General features: G+C 41.5%; 2 protein-coding genes across 3 annotated transcripts in view; one reads left to right on the top strand and one right to left on the bottom strand.

Moving 5' to 3' along the window:
• The window catches only part of cenpp (centromere protein P), a 74,567-nt gene that overhangs the window by 33,608 nt on the left and 23,073 nt on the right, over positions 1–17,886 (top strand). The gene's annotated exons all lie outside the window — the stretch shown is intronic.
• On the bottom strand, positions 3,387–13,511 carry aspn (asporin (LRR class 1)). The gene is made up of 8 exons (XM_079265347.1): positions 13,349–13,511; positions 10,126–10,376; positions 9,306–9,418; positions 7,154–7,367; positions 6,763–6,873; positions 6,446–6,539; positions 6,136–6,274; positions 3,387–4,946 (listed from the first exon to the last, which is right to left on the bottom strand). The coding sequence occupies exons 2-8, from the start codon at positions 10,349–10,351 to the stop codon at positions 4,749–4,751; spliced, it is 1,095 nt and encodes a 364-aa protein (XP_079121473.1). The 5' UTR covers positions 10,352–10,376; positions 13,349–13,511; the 3' UTR covers positions 3,387–4,748.

Genomic DNA, 17,886 nt, shown 5'->3' with positions numbered 1-17,886 from the left:
TCGGGTTTGGATTTAAAGTATTTGAACTGCCAACAGGGACATGTGATTTATCTCCCCAGGCTGTTAAACGACCTTTTAAGTAGACTCGTTCCTGAGAAGGCTTAATAAATCAGCACACATCACAGATTTTTACCAAAAAACATCCAGCAGCTTCTTATCTGAAGTAACTTACTGAGGCCTGATGAAGAGGAGCCGACTAACACAGGTAAAGGAGGGAAAGTGATGAGACAGACTGCTACTTTAGTGGTTTAGGGAGTGTTGCATCATCACAACTACACAGAATTAGGTAAAGCAATACAGCTGTATGTGACAGAAGTATCCAAAATAATGGTTATTATCTTCTATTTGAGAAACAATCCGTAAATCAGTGGATTCACAGAAAATGAGTTCATCATAATCCAAGTATTTTAAGTAAAAACACCACATTGGAACAGTTGATACAAATCTAGTGTGATGCGACTCCAGAACAGCTGGTGATAATCAGACTTCAGTCTAAAGTCTGACTTGCAGCGAAGTGTTTTTCTTAACACGTCTCCATCTGACGGAGCCTTTTGTCTCATCTTGTAAAAATGTTGCCATCGGATTAATTACTACAAATGACATAATTATAATAACGTATTATGTAATTAACAGTCGATCACCTGCTGAGTTGTTTTACAAACATCCTGAAGCATCTCGTCTCTTGTTATATTAAGTTACATTAAGACAGCCTCACACATTCAAAATATTTTTTTTAGCGCCACAGCTTGAGTTCCCTAAAGCTTAATAAGACTAATATTATATTTCATTCTTACATTAGTAAAGCCACTCTTTATTTTGGGAAACCCTGTATAACTCGGTCATGTGATCAGTTTCTGACTGACTGCAGAGTGACACTTGTGGCCCTTTGTGGATTGTTGGATTCTGTGTCGTGCAAATTCAGACAAACAAAGGCTTCTGGCAACTGAATTGGGACATAATTAACATGTAGAGCATCGGCGCTTATTTTTATGACTAACTTCTCGTTGAAAGACTCGTCTGCAGGATGAAAAGCCGGTGAAGTCGTGTATGGAGTTATGATATGACGAGAATGAAATAGAAGATAGAGAGGAGTAAAAACAGAGGGTGAAAAGAGGTGAGAGCCCTGAAGTTAGGACCGTTTTCTGTGTGTGTGTGTGTGTAAATGTGTGTGTGGGGCTGTGAGACGTGGCAGGACGAGGCCTGGCTAACCGGCAGATCTGTTCCATATGTTTCCTGGAGAAAGAGAGAGACAGGCAGCTCTCCTCCACCCCACCCGCAGCACAACAAGTCCTCGTTTAAAAGGACCAAACGGTGGAGAAGTAAACCCTCCGCAGCACTACGTCGTCTCACCGTACCGCCGCTCGGCTTCGTTCTCTGAGGACGCTGGGTATCAGTTTTAGGTAAAGATGTGTCTGAGGAAGAAGGCAGCTGGCAGGTGTTGGGTTTCTGGGAGTCAGCAGGGAGCGGGCTGCTGTTTGACAGGGGGCCTCCCAGACAGCTGTGAGGGCAAAGAAAACACGCACAACATCCAGTTTTCACATCGGCTTCATCACATTCATCATTCCTGTGTGTATTTTAAAACTTTGAATTGTTTTTGTCAGCGAGGGCAGGATGAAGAACTTTCTGTGTCCAGCATCAATGATCTGCTCCTCCCAAAATATACATGGTGAATGATATATATATATAGTGTTGAACCGAGAGACTGGACGTGTTATCTGATCGTGTCCGATGGCTGCACAGCCGCCGCCATTCACCTGCGGACGTACATCAACGTTTTGCATAGAAGCGCATACACATAATGATGGCCACTTATATATATTTGTGCATGTTAATAATCTTTTTCCTGCTCCAAACTATCGTCATTATATCGGCCTTTAAGAATCCACTACTGGTCGACTTCTAGTTGAAGCCACTGAGAATCATCACTAACTCTGAGTGTTTGAGCATCTCTCTGCTTAATGCTTTGGTACTACAACATTACAGTTTTGATTCACCAGCAGCTCTACTATGATAATATGTCAGTGTTGTGTTGACAGCTTGTTGTGCTGCCCCAAAGTGCACCCCTAAAAAAGTCAATAATGCAGGTTTAAGCCAGTCTTCGGACTTGGCTTGAATTAGAAGTGAGCTGGTTCGATAAGGAGCTTCTGCAGTTTGGGTAAATTCAGTTTCCAAATCATCACTGAGATAAGTGACACCTTTCATTGTAAACAACAGCAACCTAACAATAATAACTTAACATACTCCGATTAAGATACAATAGAGCAAACTCCATCAGCTGATGAAGACCGTGTGATAAGATTGAAAGCTCTGGAAAAATCTTGTTACTGGACCTTGAATTTGGGATTGTTTTTGTTTTAAATAATTTACTCAACGATGAAAGTTGTCTTCAATTAAAGATATATATCTTGTTGTTTTTTGTTACTTTACCACCTGTGTTACGTCATGTTTGCCCTACCGTATGAGCCACAAAGTAGATTTGGTGTGTTTATATTTTAGACACAGTTTTTGATGGCGTTGCAGGACTGTAACCTGAACAGACACGTCCGTGTATCTTTGTTTGTTCAAGTTCAGATCCCATCAGTTCCTGAGATACCAAATCTGTCTGAAAAAAGTCTTTGTCATGAATAGTCTCTGTACGTACTGTACCGTTCACTATTAATGAGATGTTGTAAAGTACCAGACCTCTCATCTTTTAACTGTTTTCTAAATTACACCAAAAAGTAAGCCAATGCGGAAGTGCCAAGAACTGCAGTTCATCAGACGGCCACTTGAGGTTGTCTCCAAAAGCAAATGAATTCTCACACACACACACACACACACACACACACACACACACACACACACACGCGCGAGATCAACATCCAGTCCTCCACAGACACCAACAGAACTGCCTTTTACTCTTTGGTGTGCACTGACACCTGCTGGTTGATAAAGGAACAGCTCCTCTGGACTTCAGCACTTAGCAGCACTATAGCATGTTCAAGCGACTGAAGGAAAAATAACAATGAACATGCGTATACTGTAGGTATGTGACCGGGCAGACGTCTCCTGTCTGTACCGTAACTCACAAGATCTGTGGGGTTTGGACAGATGGTCGGACAGTACGAGGCATTTGAAGACGTAATCTTGGGCTCTGAGAACTTTTGATGGACATTTTTTACAATTTTCTGACATTTTATATTAGACTATTGATGACTGTTATTTGTAACCATTAATCTATAAAACCGTGCAGCTCCTCTAAGAATACAATCCACTTGTGACTATTTGGTTTGCGATTCCGAGTGTTCAAACACTATTTTGCCTTTTTAAACTCCGTTCATGCGATGTAGTGTTGACGAGTCCTAATCTTCAGTGATATACTATCTTACAAACCAGCACGTTGCCCATTGATCTTTGAAGATACTTTATTTCATCCAAGCTTTGTCTCACATGTTGAGTCAAACTCATTCATATAGCCTGAAATCACAAGATATAACAATAATAGCTCAAATAACAAAATCAAACGTTAACTTTCCAACTCTAACCCACTTTCTTTTTAACAAAAAGTAACAACATACACGGGGAGATGTTCCAGGTTTATTTAAAGACGTTCAAAATAAATATAGCACCATTTCAGAGGAGAGAGCACTGGAGAAACAGGAAGCTGTTTGTAGGGAGGATGCTCTTCGACGTCCCAGGTTGGGCCTTTCAATAATAACTGTAGTTCACTTGGTTGCTATAGTTCAGAAAAACAAAGTCACGTTCTGAGTTAGCATCAAGGACGATGTATAATCTTCTAAATACAGACAATACAGACATGCAGTGAGATAATATAAAACAAGCACATAAAGACAAACATGGGGCTTCAAAGTGACTTATTGCACTACATAATGCAGCGTCATTCATTGACTGTACAGACTTCTGCTGGAAGGGACGTATGTTTAAAAGAAAGTGTTTTTTCTCTGGCCATATAGTGACTCTTTATGATGATTAACATGTCTCAACTTAAAAAAGGCAAATATAATACGTAATAAAAATGCAAAAGAGGGAAGAAGTATTTAGTTTGGAAAGGTTTCTACTCAATATCGCATTAAAATATATCTTTTGTTAAAAAGGCATCAGCATGTAGTTTTACTCAAATCAGGTTATTTGATGGTTTTGCTCTCTACACATGACATCTATTGCACTTCTGTCTATCCGGGGAGAGGGATCCCTCCTCTATTGCTCTCCCACAGGTTTCTTCCTCTTTCCTCCCCGTTAAAGGGGTTTTTGGGGAGTTTTTCCTGTTCCGATGTGAGGGTCCCGGGACAAGAGGATGTCAAATGTGTACATATTGTAAAGCCCTCTGAGGCAAATTTGTAATTTGTGATTTTGGGTTTTCCAAAAATTAGTTGAATTGAAAAAGTGACCAGAGGGAGGTGCTTTATTCCTGGGAAAGTTTACACAGCAAAAGCCAAGGACAGCCTCACACAATGTGAACACTTGTTGAATTTGATCATGAGCTACAGATGTTCATGTTATTTTGTCCTCCCCCTGTATACTGTCTTTTCGGCAGCAACATCCAGACTAGAGTTATTTTTCTGTAGTGTAAATTGTACCAGCATTCAACATGTGCTACACTTTCTAATATACATCAATATAATGCCATTTCTCTAATTTCCTGACAACTTTTATTCATCAGAATTATTATTCTCAACTCCTTCCTTTTATAACGAGGATATCGGCAGTTCTTCATGTCTGATCCGCCTGCGACGCGGCGTCTCCTCGCTCTACTTCCTGAAGTTCCCGAGCTGAACGCCCCTCCGTCCGGTCACGCAGCGGAAGGTGGCGGGCTGGATGTCCCAGTACTTGACAGGGTTGGCGAACAGACTGATCCCCGTGTACAGGTTCTTCTTCACGCTGGCCGTGATGGGACAGAAGTCGTTGACGCCCACGCTGCTGATTTTATTGCCATGGAGATAAATCACCTAAACAGACAAAGAGGATTTCTTTCAACGAGTTGTTTTATCTGCTTTGTCGGTAAACAACCGTGATTGGGAGTTCTGTTTTAAAGCTGCTGCCGTGTAAACTCAGGATCACAACCTTTAGAGTCAGAAAGTTGAGCATCATTTTATGACTCCAGGCTGCTGAGTGGAAGGAAACTGATGTATTTGAGATGGCTCACAACCTCACCGTTCCCTTCCATTACTCATGTGACAACAGTGTAGTATGAGCTGCACATGAAATACTAAAAGAAGACTTTATTCTTCTACTTTAGCTACACTAGGAGATAAGATCGCTGCAGTATTGGCCCTTTTCACACCAGACATTGTTTAAATGTCATTGAAGGGTAAACAGGTGTGATTAATAATGCTCCATTTTGTACATCCCGGCTCTCTAGACTGGCTGCTACGTACTCAATAGAATGGGACCATAATTGATTTTGATCAATAGCACCTTTGTTTACTTTGCTGTGACATGTCCAATGGCTGCTGTGGGCCTATTGGCGGAAATGCAGGCGCTAGACCAGACTTTAGCGGTAAAAAAAAGGGAACTGATCCCACCTGGATTTAGCAGACTATTTACGTTCTACGGTGATGAACCACCCGATAGAATGATATGATGGATAAAAGCAGCTGAAAGGAGTTTTCTGTCTGGACTCAGTCTTAGAAACCAGATGAGAACTCGGACATCTGGAAGGGATTTGGACGAAAAAACAACTTCTCCTCTGCAGTGAGATGAAGATTGATTAAGAGGAGTCAATAGAGGCGGTTCAGTCATGTGATCATGATGCCTCCCTGAGGAGGTTTTGGACTTGGACTTGGAAGAATAGAGATACTCTGGGATGAGCTGGAGGACACGACCATGGAGAAGGAGGTCTGTGCTACATCGCTAGTTAGCCTTCTAAAGAGCATTTAAAATTCTCATTTCTATTCGTCCAGCACAGAGATGGGTCCATGTCATGTTCAGCTTAGCTTTGCATAAAGAGATAATCTACCTCCAAAGCTGTACGATTTGTATAAATATAAATATTAAATGGAGACATGTTGTTTTAGCAGAAGTTAGCGTTGAAGCGGTTTGATGACAACAACACGCAGCATCTCAGAAGTTCTTTCTCATCGGGTGCACGCTTTGAGCCCTTTCCTGCTACACCCAACAGGTGAACTCCAGCCTCACCTGGAGGTAGCGCAGGGAGTTGAGGCTCGGTGGGACCTTTCTCAGACGGTTGTTGTCCAGGTGGATCTCACGGACGCTCGGAATATTGGCTAAACTGCCATTTTCTACGTACTTGATCTGGTTAAAACCAAGTCCTAGCCTGCAAAAATGGCAAAACATAGTTGACAGGTACACGAGCAGCACTATTAAATATAAATCAACTCTAACATCAAAGTGTCATAAAACATCAAATGAACTTGGAGTTTTGAAGAAGAGTCTTAATCTGAACAACAGTCTGTTTCCAGGATAAAATGTGGCTGGTTTTTTTCACCTCTTCAGGTTCTTATATCTGATGAAGTCTTCTATTTCCACCTTGGCGATCTTGTTGTAGTCCAGGCTCAGCTCTGTGATGGAGGTTGGGAGGTCTGGGAGATACAAAACACACCAAACATAACCAATGTAAAAGGTGGATTAAACACACTTTTACTTGATTACTTGCTGACGTTAGCAGCGTTTGCCTCATTTAGTTGTACACTGTAGGTCCAGAGTCATTATACTGTCGATGGTTGACTGGATGTGAAAGAAGAGTTCAAATAAGCGTAACATCAAGCATCAGATAAGTGTAACATGAGGTGAGTGATGTTCTACCTTTTGGCACAGCAGTGAGTTTGGCCTCTGCGATACCGATGTACAGGGTCGACAAGCCGTTAAAAGCTCCCAGTCCAATCCCACTGTTGGCCAGAGGGTTGGCGCCCAGCTCTGTTGGGACGAGCACAAAACATCTGGTTTAATTATTAAAAATTCATAATCCATCTCCTAATTACATTAGAGATCGGTTTGAGGACTTGGTGGCCTGGTAAAGTTCCAAACCAAAGTTTGTTCAGTACCTCTCTCTGGTTAAAGAATTATTGAATGAAATGAATAATTAACTGCTGCAGCGTTTGCCTGCGGACCTCTGCTTGGCAAAGGACGGGACACATCTGGCCTATGAGAGAATTGATCATTGCTAATCAGATATGGGATTGAAACCAGGTCTTACCCAGCACGTGGAGTTTTCTCAGGCCTTTGAACGCATCCTTCTGGATCCTGGTGATCTTGTTTTCATGGAAGCGGAGCTCGATGACGTTGGGCGGCAGGTTTACGGGGATCTCAGTGAGCAGGTTGTAGGACAGGTACAGCAGTCTCAGATGGTCCATGTTTCTGAAGGCCTTGGGGTGAATCTTGGAGATCTTGTTGTTGATCAGAAACAGGCCCTGATGTGGAGAAAGGAAGGTGAATAAAACAGTTGTTTGTTGCTGCATTTCTTACAGCAGGTGTAAGAATGGAATTTTTGTCAAACTACTGTTTCCAAGGTCCAGAATAAACGAATGAACAAGCTAGAAGAAGATAAAGACAGATAATATGAAAGGTTTGTTTTGACATCATTATTGACAAATTCTCTCTGAAAAAACAAAACTGGATTCAATAAACAGAATAGTAATTGATCAAATTTAAACGGGATTTTTTCTATTCGAAAGTGTTGACATGCACTGATTATTTTTCTGTCTGAATATACCTTTATTCACCCTCAGGTTTAGCTCCTGTCTCTTTACACCCACTCCTAAAAAACACCAATATGCTCTGATGGGCTTGCAAGGAAAAATATGGTGAACCTTTGCAAAGGTAGTTCTCAAGCCGTGGGTCGAGATACTATTGTGGGAGTAAATTCTAATGAGCCTGCATGTGACGGAGCAAGGGGAGACAAATCTGAACGGCTGGTTGAATCACATGTTTTCTGATTCAGGCAGCCTACACAATACTGACTGGGTTTTCTTATTTCACAGTTTGTGGACAGGTAGGAACTCTAGATACCCAAATGTATGTGCACAAGCATATGACCCCTTTAAACGCACCGTCCAACACTTGATGACGAGCCGCTATTAGCACAAAGCTGCAGATTGTTCTCACTTTGTTTGCTTTGATACAGTGGAGGATCCAGAGTTTTAGGCCTTGATGTGGTTTATTCCCAACAGGAAGAACATCAGCGAGATCAGAGGCGAACCCTCTGTAACCGCCCCTTCTCCTCTCCTTAACTGGGAGTAAGTACAGATGGACTGTAATCTCACGAGGCTGCAGGCTACATTTGGACTGAATTAGTGAGCTTTAAAAGCTACAAGATGATATTATCATTCACTTGTACCATGAGTCTATTGTGGCTCATTTAAAGTTCTCAACCAAATCGAAGCATTTTGTAGATGGAAGTCATTGGTTAGAGGCTGGATCTGATGTCGTGCTCTGACATGTTTACACTTGTGCAGTTGCAGTGGAGCAGACGGTGGATGTGAACAGGATGCGTTCTTTCCAGAGAAGTCTGCTGATTTTGGCTCGAGCGATGCAAATGTTGAGAGTAGGAAAAACCCGGAATAATTGCAATTCTTATCTTTCATGATGCTGAATCGATTCACAGATGTTGAGGTGGAAATACACAGACTGCATATGACTTGTGTTACAAGCACTAGAAAGGCAAGGAGACGTTTCAAGTCTGTTTCCTTTTGTTTCACCTGCATATCAGTGATCGTGTTGTGAGCTCTGAGTGCTGCTGAAGCACGGTTGAGCTACACTCAATTATGTTTCTCAATGAAGTGGTAACTTCTGGTTCCGAAAAGTCAATGCAGAAGTGCCTAACCTGCATTCTCTCTAATGTCCACCAGGGGGCGCCTCCTCTGGTTGTATAGAAGTCTATGAGAAAATTACTCTACTTCTCACTTGATTTATTACCTCAGTAAACATTGTAAACATGAGTTTATGGTCTCAACCTCTAGTTTCAAGTCTTCTTCAAGACAGCATGATGTTAATTTTGTAAATTATGGTCCATTTAGAGTGAAACAGACCATAAAGCAGAGTATGCTTTAGGGCGGGGCTACCTTGTTCTTTTTTTTCCTCTCACGTCACATCTTCAACTAGTCACTACTCGTCACATGGTACTTGGTAAGAGTTCCTTAGTGGTTTTGAATTGGTCAAAATGAAACCAGACTGAACTGTGCGGATGTGTGGACCCCCATTGTTTGTCACAGCGGGTCGTTTTAGTTGGCAGGAGAAAGATTGACACTAATCATTCCATAGATTCGATCATAAGTACAAACACTGACTGATGCAGTAACTTAACAACATGACTGTGTGCAGGACAAACCAGCTCTGAAGCTTTCTCTTACGTAAAGCTTGTGGAGCCCTTTAAAGTCGTTCTCCTTGATCTCAGTGATGTCATTGTTTTGGAGGTCTAGTATCACAGTGTCTTCAGGAATCTTCTCAGGAACAGAGATCTCACCTGTCGGCAGGAACACAAGCGCCTCATTAAACACCAGCAAGTTGGAGCAAAAGTGATGAAAATCGGAGCTCATGCGGCACCAATGTGAGATGCACAAGAGAAGTAGTCGTTGAGTTTTACGATTATTTACATGAAGTCTATTAAGAGTAGTTTCAAGTATTAAGAGACAAACTAACACATTACTGGTTTTAGTTTGGTCTTGTCATGGTATATTTAGACGAGAAGAAAAATATAGAACTCCAAACTGTCACTGATAATCTTAAATAGTGAGCTTTATAGTTTCTAATTAGATGAAAGAACAAGCCTTTATCAAAACACTGTTTACAGTAACATGTGGATCCAGATGTGTTCATACTGTGAGTGGGGGGTCGTGACTCGTGACATTCTGGTGATAACCATGATATTTAAGAAATGAAATATTGACATATGTTAATAGTAGCCATATGATAATTTTGTGTAAATAATCCATAATATCATATTGATATTGATCAATCATACAGCGATGGTTACTGACTTCTCTTCACCTCACTTCACTTGTATTTTGAATGTAAATCGTTTGGCAAACAATTTGACAAAACTAGGCTGAAGATGAATTTGACAGATATCATTATTTGTTTACTTCAAAATCTTCTCCATATATCACGATAATATCGTTTTTGTGAGTTTCTTTTTGGCCACAAACATAAAGTGACGGTGCTCGTTCTCACCCTGGTCGGAGCACTGCACCACTCGGGGTGAGCAATGGCAACCAGCCGGACAGTTGTCGTCATAATCGTCATTATTATCATCTTCATCACTGTCATCGTCATCGTCCTCATCGCTGGAATCAGCCATCATGATGTCATAGTTTCTCATGAAGTCCAAGGCATTGATTGACTGGTAGGGTTTGGCGTTGCCGAGCGCCAGCAGACAAAGCAGGAGGAAGACCCTCATGTTTTAATACCAGGAGGAGGAAGAGCTGTGGGAGGAGACGGAGGTTTAGGTTATAGATCTAAAAGTAATAGACAGGACTAGACTGTGATGTCATCGTGGCACTGAGGAAATAACCCGTCCAAGCTGTGAAATTATTTTTCTTTGTTTTTTCGCTGGAGAATGATGTCTTTGTGTGCATTCAGGAAAAAACTAACTTATTAAGCAGCACTACAACAGGACCCGACCCCATTAGACTGGATTTAATTAGTACGCAGCTAGACTTGAGTCTCGGTTTGGTCTCAGTTGATAGGAGCCAAGGGAAGCCTTCTTTATTGTGCACACACAAACTCACAGCGCCATTTAAATGTAGCGTCACATGAACACCAGCTTCTGTGTGTTTGAGAGAAGAGGCGCTGAACCACATGAAGGTGAACCCTAATCACCCTTTTCCCTCAACGTTTGCTTTAAATAGTGTAAAGTCCTTCCAAAGTTCTTAATAACGAGTAACAAGTTTCAAATGAGTGATTTACTTTCACCCTTTAAACTCAGCTAGTTAAGCATTGTGATTATAATGTGTCACTTGGTTTCAAGACTCACCTCCTACACAGCAGCTCATTGCAATGTTTATAAAGACTAGACCTCCGCTGTTTCACTCTTGTTACAACTAAAACACCTCAACTCCTTCTCTGTACGCTTACACTCATTTTAAGTCCTTCATTATTCCTTCTCTTCATTCTCCTCCAGCTGTTCCTTTGTTTGACAGCCTGCAATCAGTGTTGGCAACTCGTAAACTACAGGTTATTAGTAGTTCAACTATATCTTGCAGTAGCTTGCTGGTAGTTCAACTACATTCATATTTGCACAGTGATTCAGGTGGTTTGGGTCATTTTTTGAGAAACTGAAATTACAAATCATTTTTGGCCACACACAGAAACACCCTGTAGCCTTTATCTTTCAAACCAAACTATATTTCAACCAGAGGTAGGTTTGCTGTAGTTCAACTTCATCCAGTTTGAAGTACTTGGTAGCTTGTAAAGCTATTCTCAAAGTAGCTTCCCCAATTCTGCCAGAAACACTATTCATCAATCAATACAGCTCAGTAATCTCACCGTAATCTCTTCAGACACTGCATCCTCTAACGAGTACTCAATACTTTAATGTTGTAGCTGGTTGAGGTGGAGCTGATTTCAACTACTTTATACACTTTGAGGTAGTTCAATCTGTTATATTGCATTATATGTCATTATCTGACCGCATGTTTTGTATGTTAAATCGTAATCTAGTAACTATACCTGCAAAATAAATGTGGTGAAGTAAACATAACCCTTGTTGAATATGTGCCACGAAGACTTAAGACACAATGAAGACTAAAGGAGTTCCAACCTGGTACTAGCGAGGTGTACCTAATAAAGTAACCAGTGAGTGTATATCTACGTAGTTAGAGTACTTTAGCAGACTTGCTATCAACATTCTAGAGTTTATAAAACTGGAGTAACGGTACTAATGTCCCCTCAGATCCACCAGTTGCGTCTCCGTTTTACAGCCCTCACATTAATCTGATCCAGGGAGTTATTGTTGAAACAGTGAGCGGTGAAAGGACACGCTGAGCTCCTCCACGGAACGCTTTTAATGAGTGCTGCTGGTTTTTCTATCAGCGTTTCCACGAAGCTCTGAAAAAGCTCCCCTGGAAATGAGTTCTCAGCCAACACAAATGTTTCTCAGCTGTCACCTATTGGGCATCTGCAGTGATTCACAGGATGATTTACACGTCTTCCTCTATTCCACATTCACACAGCCAGCGGAGAGAGGCCGAGGTCGCCTGCTTGGCTGCGTGCTTCAAGTAATCTTCAAACCTTCAGTCGTCCCACAAATATGTGGTGGTGGTCGAGCGTCCTGCTGCAGCAGCAAATAGCGTTCAGCAGCAGAGACCCTTCCTCTGCACCCAGACTCCTTTGTTCCTCATCTGCACATTCAGCACAAACGAGGCTTTTCTTTAATGTGTGTTTTGCAAATGTACTTGGTGGGTTTTGCGTTTGAACAACTTGGCAGTAAGTTGGAGATATTTCACTTGTTTATTGTTTTTTCCTGTCGCTTACTCAAACAAGCCTTGAGAACCGATCCAATAAATCTGAATCCACACCGGTCAGACTGGTGAAGGTGCTTTTGTTTACAGTCTGAATTATAATCAGTTCTCTGGAGGTTTTATATTTCATAAAACAGCCGTTGTCCCCCGCTGATCCCTGCAGTCTCACATATATGTTCCTACCACTTGTGGCTGCAGCTGTGGGTTACTTTTTTATTATAGTAGTTAATAGTAATAGTTAATAGTTAAATCTATAAAATGTCAGATAATAGGCAGAAATGTCCATCCTAGTTAAATAGAGCTGAAGTCAACACGTCTTGTTTATGTTTATGTTGGAGAAGATTTGGCACGTCAAAATATTTTGCTTTTAAAATATAATTTTTTATAATTGACAATTACTGCTAACTAACTTCATTGTTTCTGCACTTTTGTACAAGTGGAACATCTTTCTGCTTTGTACTGACTTGTAGGTCATTAAGACACATTTACTTTATGTGTTTGTTGCATTTACAATATGTAAATGCAACAATCTGTTCTCCATAATCTCCAAATTTACTTCAGCATTTCTGTCAAATGAGAGCTTCCTGAATATTAAACTCAACCATTAAACATCAACTTTTGCACATCATGTAGTTCACTTAAAAGATGATCCACAGACTTCTACATTCCTGTAAATTGATCTTGTGGTCTAAAGCTTGCATGCAAATCAAACTCACTCGGAAATAAGTACATTTGAAATATTCTCTCTTAAAATACATATATTTATCCTAAAATAAAGATCAGCTGGTAAAATGTCCATTTTCATTTGCAGCTGCTGAATACAGGAGAAGAACAGAGATGCTGCATCGTCTGAAAATATCATGCCAGATTGACGAGTTAAAGACTTAAAAAGATGAGTTTAGTTTTTTCGTGAATAAATAATGGGTGTGTCCTACCTCAGCCGTCAGGTGTGTTTGTGTTCTGGTTTAAACCCCCACAGTGAGCAGAGTAGCAGCAGCAGGGTCCAGCTGGAGGGCTGAGAGTTGAATCCTCAGTCAATACATTCCCAGTGAACGGAGAACAGCATCATCCTCTCTCACCAGAAATAAAAAAAACTGCCCCCAGAACACCCCCACCGACGGAAAACCACCGCTGTTCGGGTGAGAGGTTCAGTTTCAGTTGAGCTGTTGACTCGGTCGGTGATCAGACTGTCTGTACGTCTCGGGGACTACGTTTGAAAAGACTTCGTCATGTGCTTTTCATCAGGAGCTCTGAAGTGATGCCAGGATCGTTAGCTTCGGACTCCTGACTGTATAGAAAAGTACCGGTAGGTCTGTCACCTCCCCTGCCTTCACGGCCGGCTGCCATATTAAATATTTCACATCAACATGAACGGTTCCTACACTCTGGCCTGTTGGCTCTGGGTTAAACAAGGAGAGTGGGTCTGTACAGATGTTTGGGTTTTCTCAGTGACATGAGGACGGAGGTGAGCCGGCCCTGCAGGGGATTTTTAGCATGAATGCTTCTCTTTTTCAGCAGTGACATTTCTACCTTCGTAGAGTAGTTGCTGAAGATAATATCCACATACAGTGTGGATCTTTCTATAACACTGGACTCAAGTCTGAATGAAGCTGACTTGACTTTAAACGATGGATGAAGCCAACGAAGGCTTATCCTGTAGATTCATTCCTAGAAAATTTGTAAAACCAAACTAGGAGCAACTAGCGTCTCACAGGCAATTAAAAAAATCCAGAATGCTGAATGACTTGTCAGCAGTGTGGTCTCCTGACTTAAGGTGGTACAAGTTACCATCACAATAGATTTCCTCCTTATTCGAAAGCAGAGAAAAGAGAAACAGAGCAGATGCTTTGCAACATCCAACATGATGTGCTTAGTGTTCTGCATGATGTGCAGTTTGATGAGGCACAACAATCTTTACATTTGAAGTAGAAATGAGAAATACCTCCCAAGAATGGAAAAGCTTACAGGAGCTGCTCCTCAGGAGTTCACGTGTTACACTATTCCTTTTTCCATTCAGCGCTGGTATTTTCTGCTGAGCTCAGCTGGAACGGCGCTCTGAGACACAACTTATGGCCGAGTCAGACGGTCCAAATATTCCCCGGTTTGGCAGTCGGACAAACCGAAATGGGAGCCGGTCTGTGTTCTGGTTTCAACGCATCTTCTCTGTGCGGAAACCATATTTTCCAATCCATCAGAGATCTGGTTAAATGATCATCTCAACAAAAAGAAGCCTGTTGAGCTCTCCCATGTTCATTTTTTGAAGGCGATTCATGAATTCAAAAATGTCTGAAAGTAAATTTATCATTTGTTTTTCCGACCATCAGATTGAAACTCTCCCACTGAATTACACATCACAAGCAATGAGGCTCCCGCTCTTCTTCACTGGTTAACCTCCAGTTTGTTTTTAGTTTGTTGTCTTGTTTCGTGGGGTCGTTTTGTGATGTGATCTTTATTTTATTTATATATAATTATTAGTGCTGGGCAGCGATTACAATTTTTAATCGCATGGATTTTTTGCGATTAATCACATTGTTATGGCAAAGTTCAATAATTAATTCAAAAGTAGTGTATTGCGCACTTTTATTTTAAAAGTACTGCTATATGAACAAAAGGGCAATAACATTTGGTTTGTAAACACTTTAAACAAATAAGGTTCTTTTTAACGGCAGTATTCCCTTTACACAGTAGCAGTTCTATCTCTTCACGATCTGCTGTGCAACAGGAATAAAATGATCTAAAGGTCCACTGTTAGCTCCATGATCTAAAAGTCCACTGTTAGCTCCATGATCTAAAAGTCCACTGTTAGCTCCATGATCTAAAGGTCCACTGTTAGCTCCATGATCTAAAAGTCCACTGTTAGCTCCATGATCTAAAAGTCCACTGTTAGCTCCCATGATCTAAAGGTCCACTGTTAGCTCCCATGATCTAAAGGTCCACTGTTAGCTCCATGATCTAAAGGTCCACTGTTAGCTCCATGATCTAAAGGTCCACTGTTAGCTCCATGATATAAAAGTCCACTGTTAGCGCCATGATCTAAAGGTCCACTGTTAGCTCCCATGATCTAAAGGTCCACTGTTAGCTCCCATGATCTAAAGGTCCACTGTTAGCTCCCATGATCTAAAGGTCCACTGTTAGCTCCCATGATCTAAAAGTCCACTGTTAGCTCCCATGATCTAAAAGTCCACTGTTAGCTCCCATGATCTAAAGGTCCACTGTTAGCTCCATGATCTAAAAGTCCACTGTTAGCTCCATGATCTAAAAGTCCACTGTTGGCTCCCATGATCTAAAGGTCCACTGTTAGCTCCCATGATCTAAAAGTCCACTGTTGGCTCCCATGATCTAAAGGTCCACTGTTAGCTCCCATGATCTAAAAGTCCACTGTTGGCTCCCATGATCTAAAAGTCCACTGTTGGCTCCCATGATCTAAAGGTCCACTGTTAGCTCCATGATCTAAAGGTCCACTGTTAGCTCCCATGATTTAAAGGTCCACTGTTAGCTCCCATGATCTAAAGGTCCACTGTTAGCTCCATGATCTAAAAGTCCACTGTTAGCTCCCATGATCTAAAAGTCCACTGTTAGCTCCCATGATCTAAAAGTCCACTGTTAGCTCCCATGATCTAAAGGTCCACTGTTAGCTCCATGATCTAAAGGTCCACTGTTAGCTCCCATGATCTAAAGGTCCACTGTTAGCTCCATGATCTAAAGGTCCACTGTTAGCTCCATGATCTAAAAGTCCACTGTTAGCTCCATGATCTAAAGGTCCACTGTTAGCTCCATGATCTAAAAGTCCACTGTTAGCTCCATGATCTAAAGGTCCACTGTTAGCTCCCATGATCTAAAAGTCCACTGTTAGCTCCATGATCTCCTGTTAAAACCTCAGGCTCAGTTTACAGTTCCTCGTTATCTTAGCTTCGTAGCGCTGCTGACACAATACCCTGTTATGAGCCAGATTCTCAGTTGAAAGCCACAATTTTCTAATTAGATCCTGATGTAAACTTGCTTCGTGTGCACTGTGAGAAGACGCAGGCTTTGTTCTACATTGTAAGGAGCACTAAGCCAACCGTTTATCCTATTGTGTTATGTTGCCTAGATGCTGTCGTCCAATAAGTCAAAGAAGCAACCTTTAAAAATGCTGAGCGCTTAGTTTTGAGCAGTACGTTTGTCGTGCCGTCATCTTCACTTCGGGAGGATCTTCCATGAAACCCTCATACTTCTCAGCTGACTGGTCTGCCACTGAAAGATTTAATGCGGTAGCTTCAATAGTCGAGAGGGGGAAATTGGTTTGTGGTATTGTGAAGAAATGTATGGCGTAATTGTTGGAATTACAGTATTCAAACTGCTAATTAAATGCCGGAGATTATTTCCTGATGGAGGATGGTGTGCGTTCCTCACGAGAGGTGGTCAGGATGTCTCTTCTCTCTCTGGATCTCATACTTTACAACACATCAGACGTCTGTGGAGCAGCCGGAGCTTGTTGTGTTCTTATGTTGAGAAGAATTTCCTCCATCTGAGCCTTCAACAATGCCGGCGAGTCACCGGGGCGACTCGCAGGGCGGCGGTGCCAAGGAGTTGCCTCAGCGCTGTTGTTGCTTTAGTGCCACAGGAACAACTTGTTGCCAGGAAACATTTTTTTGAGCTGTTACGGGGTCACAACTCTGCGTGTTACCTGCTGCTCGGAGTGTTTCCCAGCCAGGCTGCACAACAGACCAGTGTTCACCATCCTCCACCTTCAGTCCACATGACAATGGTTATGAATATTGGGCATGAGCTCCAGAGAACTCACAATGTGGGCTTACAATATGAGTAGGATGGTAACGTCATGAATACTTTTAGCCAAACCTGTGTCCGTTCCTATATTTAAACTTCTTGGTGTACTTCAACAAGCCCTCGATGTTTCCATCAATCAGTAGTTTCTTGCAGAGTAAAGTGTTTCATTTTGCATTTTGGGAACTGGCAGTCTGAACTAATTTTCTCTGTGAATGCAAACAATAACTTTAGAACTGATACCGTTAAAGTGATTTACTGGTACTCAAAAGTAAAGGACACAGTGGGAGCTAGAAAGACGTGCTGTGAACAGGCTGCAACATCAGTTAGTTGGAACCTCTCATAGGATTATATAATTTGGTATTAAATATAGGATAAATACAGATGGTGTTAAATTCTTACACTACGGATGAAAATGAATCAGTGGTTCCGCAGTAAAAACTTTTAAAGATACATTTTATTTGCCATTTGTTTTTGTTTTACCTCCAAATAAAGTGGTTTAGATCTGTGGTTCCCAACCTTTATGACTTGTGACCCGTTAAAATGAAGCAATTCCCATTTGTGACCTATTGTCAGTGTGTGTGTATATCTATAGGTAATAACCATGTCAACTAAATAGTTAGCTTTGTTTTTTACCGTTTTATCTGAATACCTTTAAGAGGGCTGAAAAGGCAGGATTGTCAAGTTATTAACATGAAGACATAAGTAA

This window comes from Melanostigma gelatinosum (genome assembly GCF_949748355.1).
Source record: "Melanostigma gelatinosum genome assembly, chromosome: 3".
Classification (NCBI taxonomy): Eukaryota; Metazoa; Chordata; class Actinopteri; order Perciformes; family Zoarcidae; genus Melanostigma; species Melanostigma gelatinosum.
This window is presented reverse-complemented; position numbering and strand designations above follow the sequence as displayed.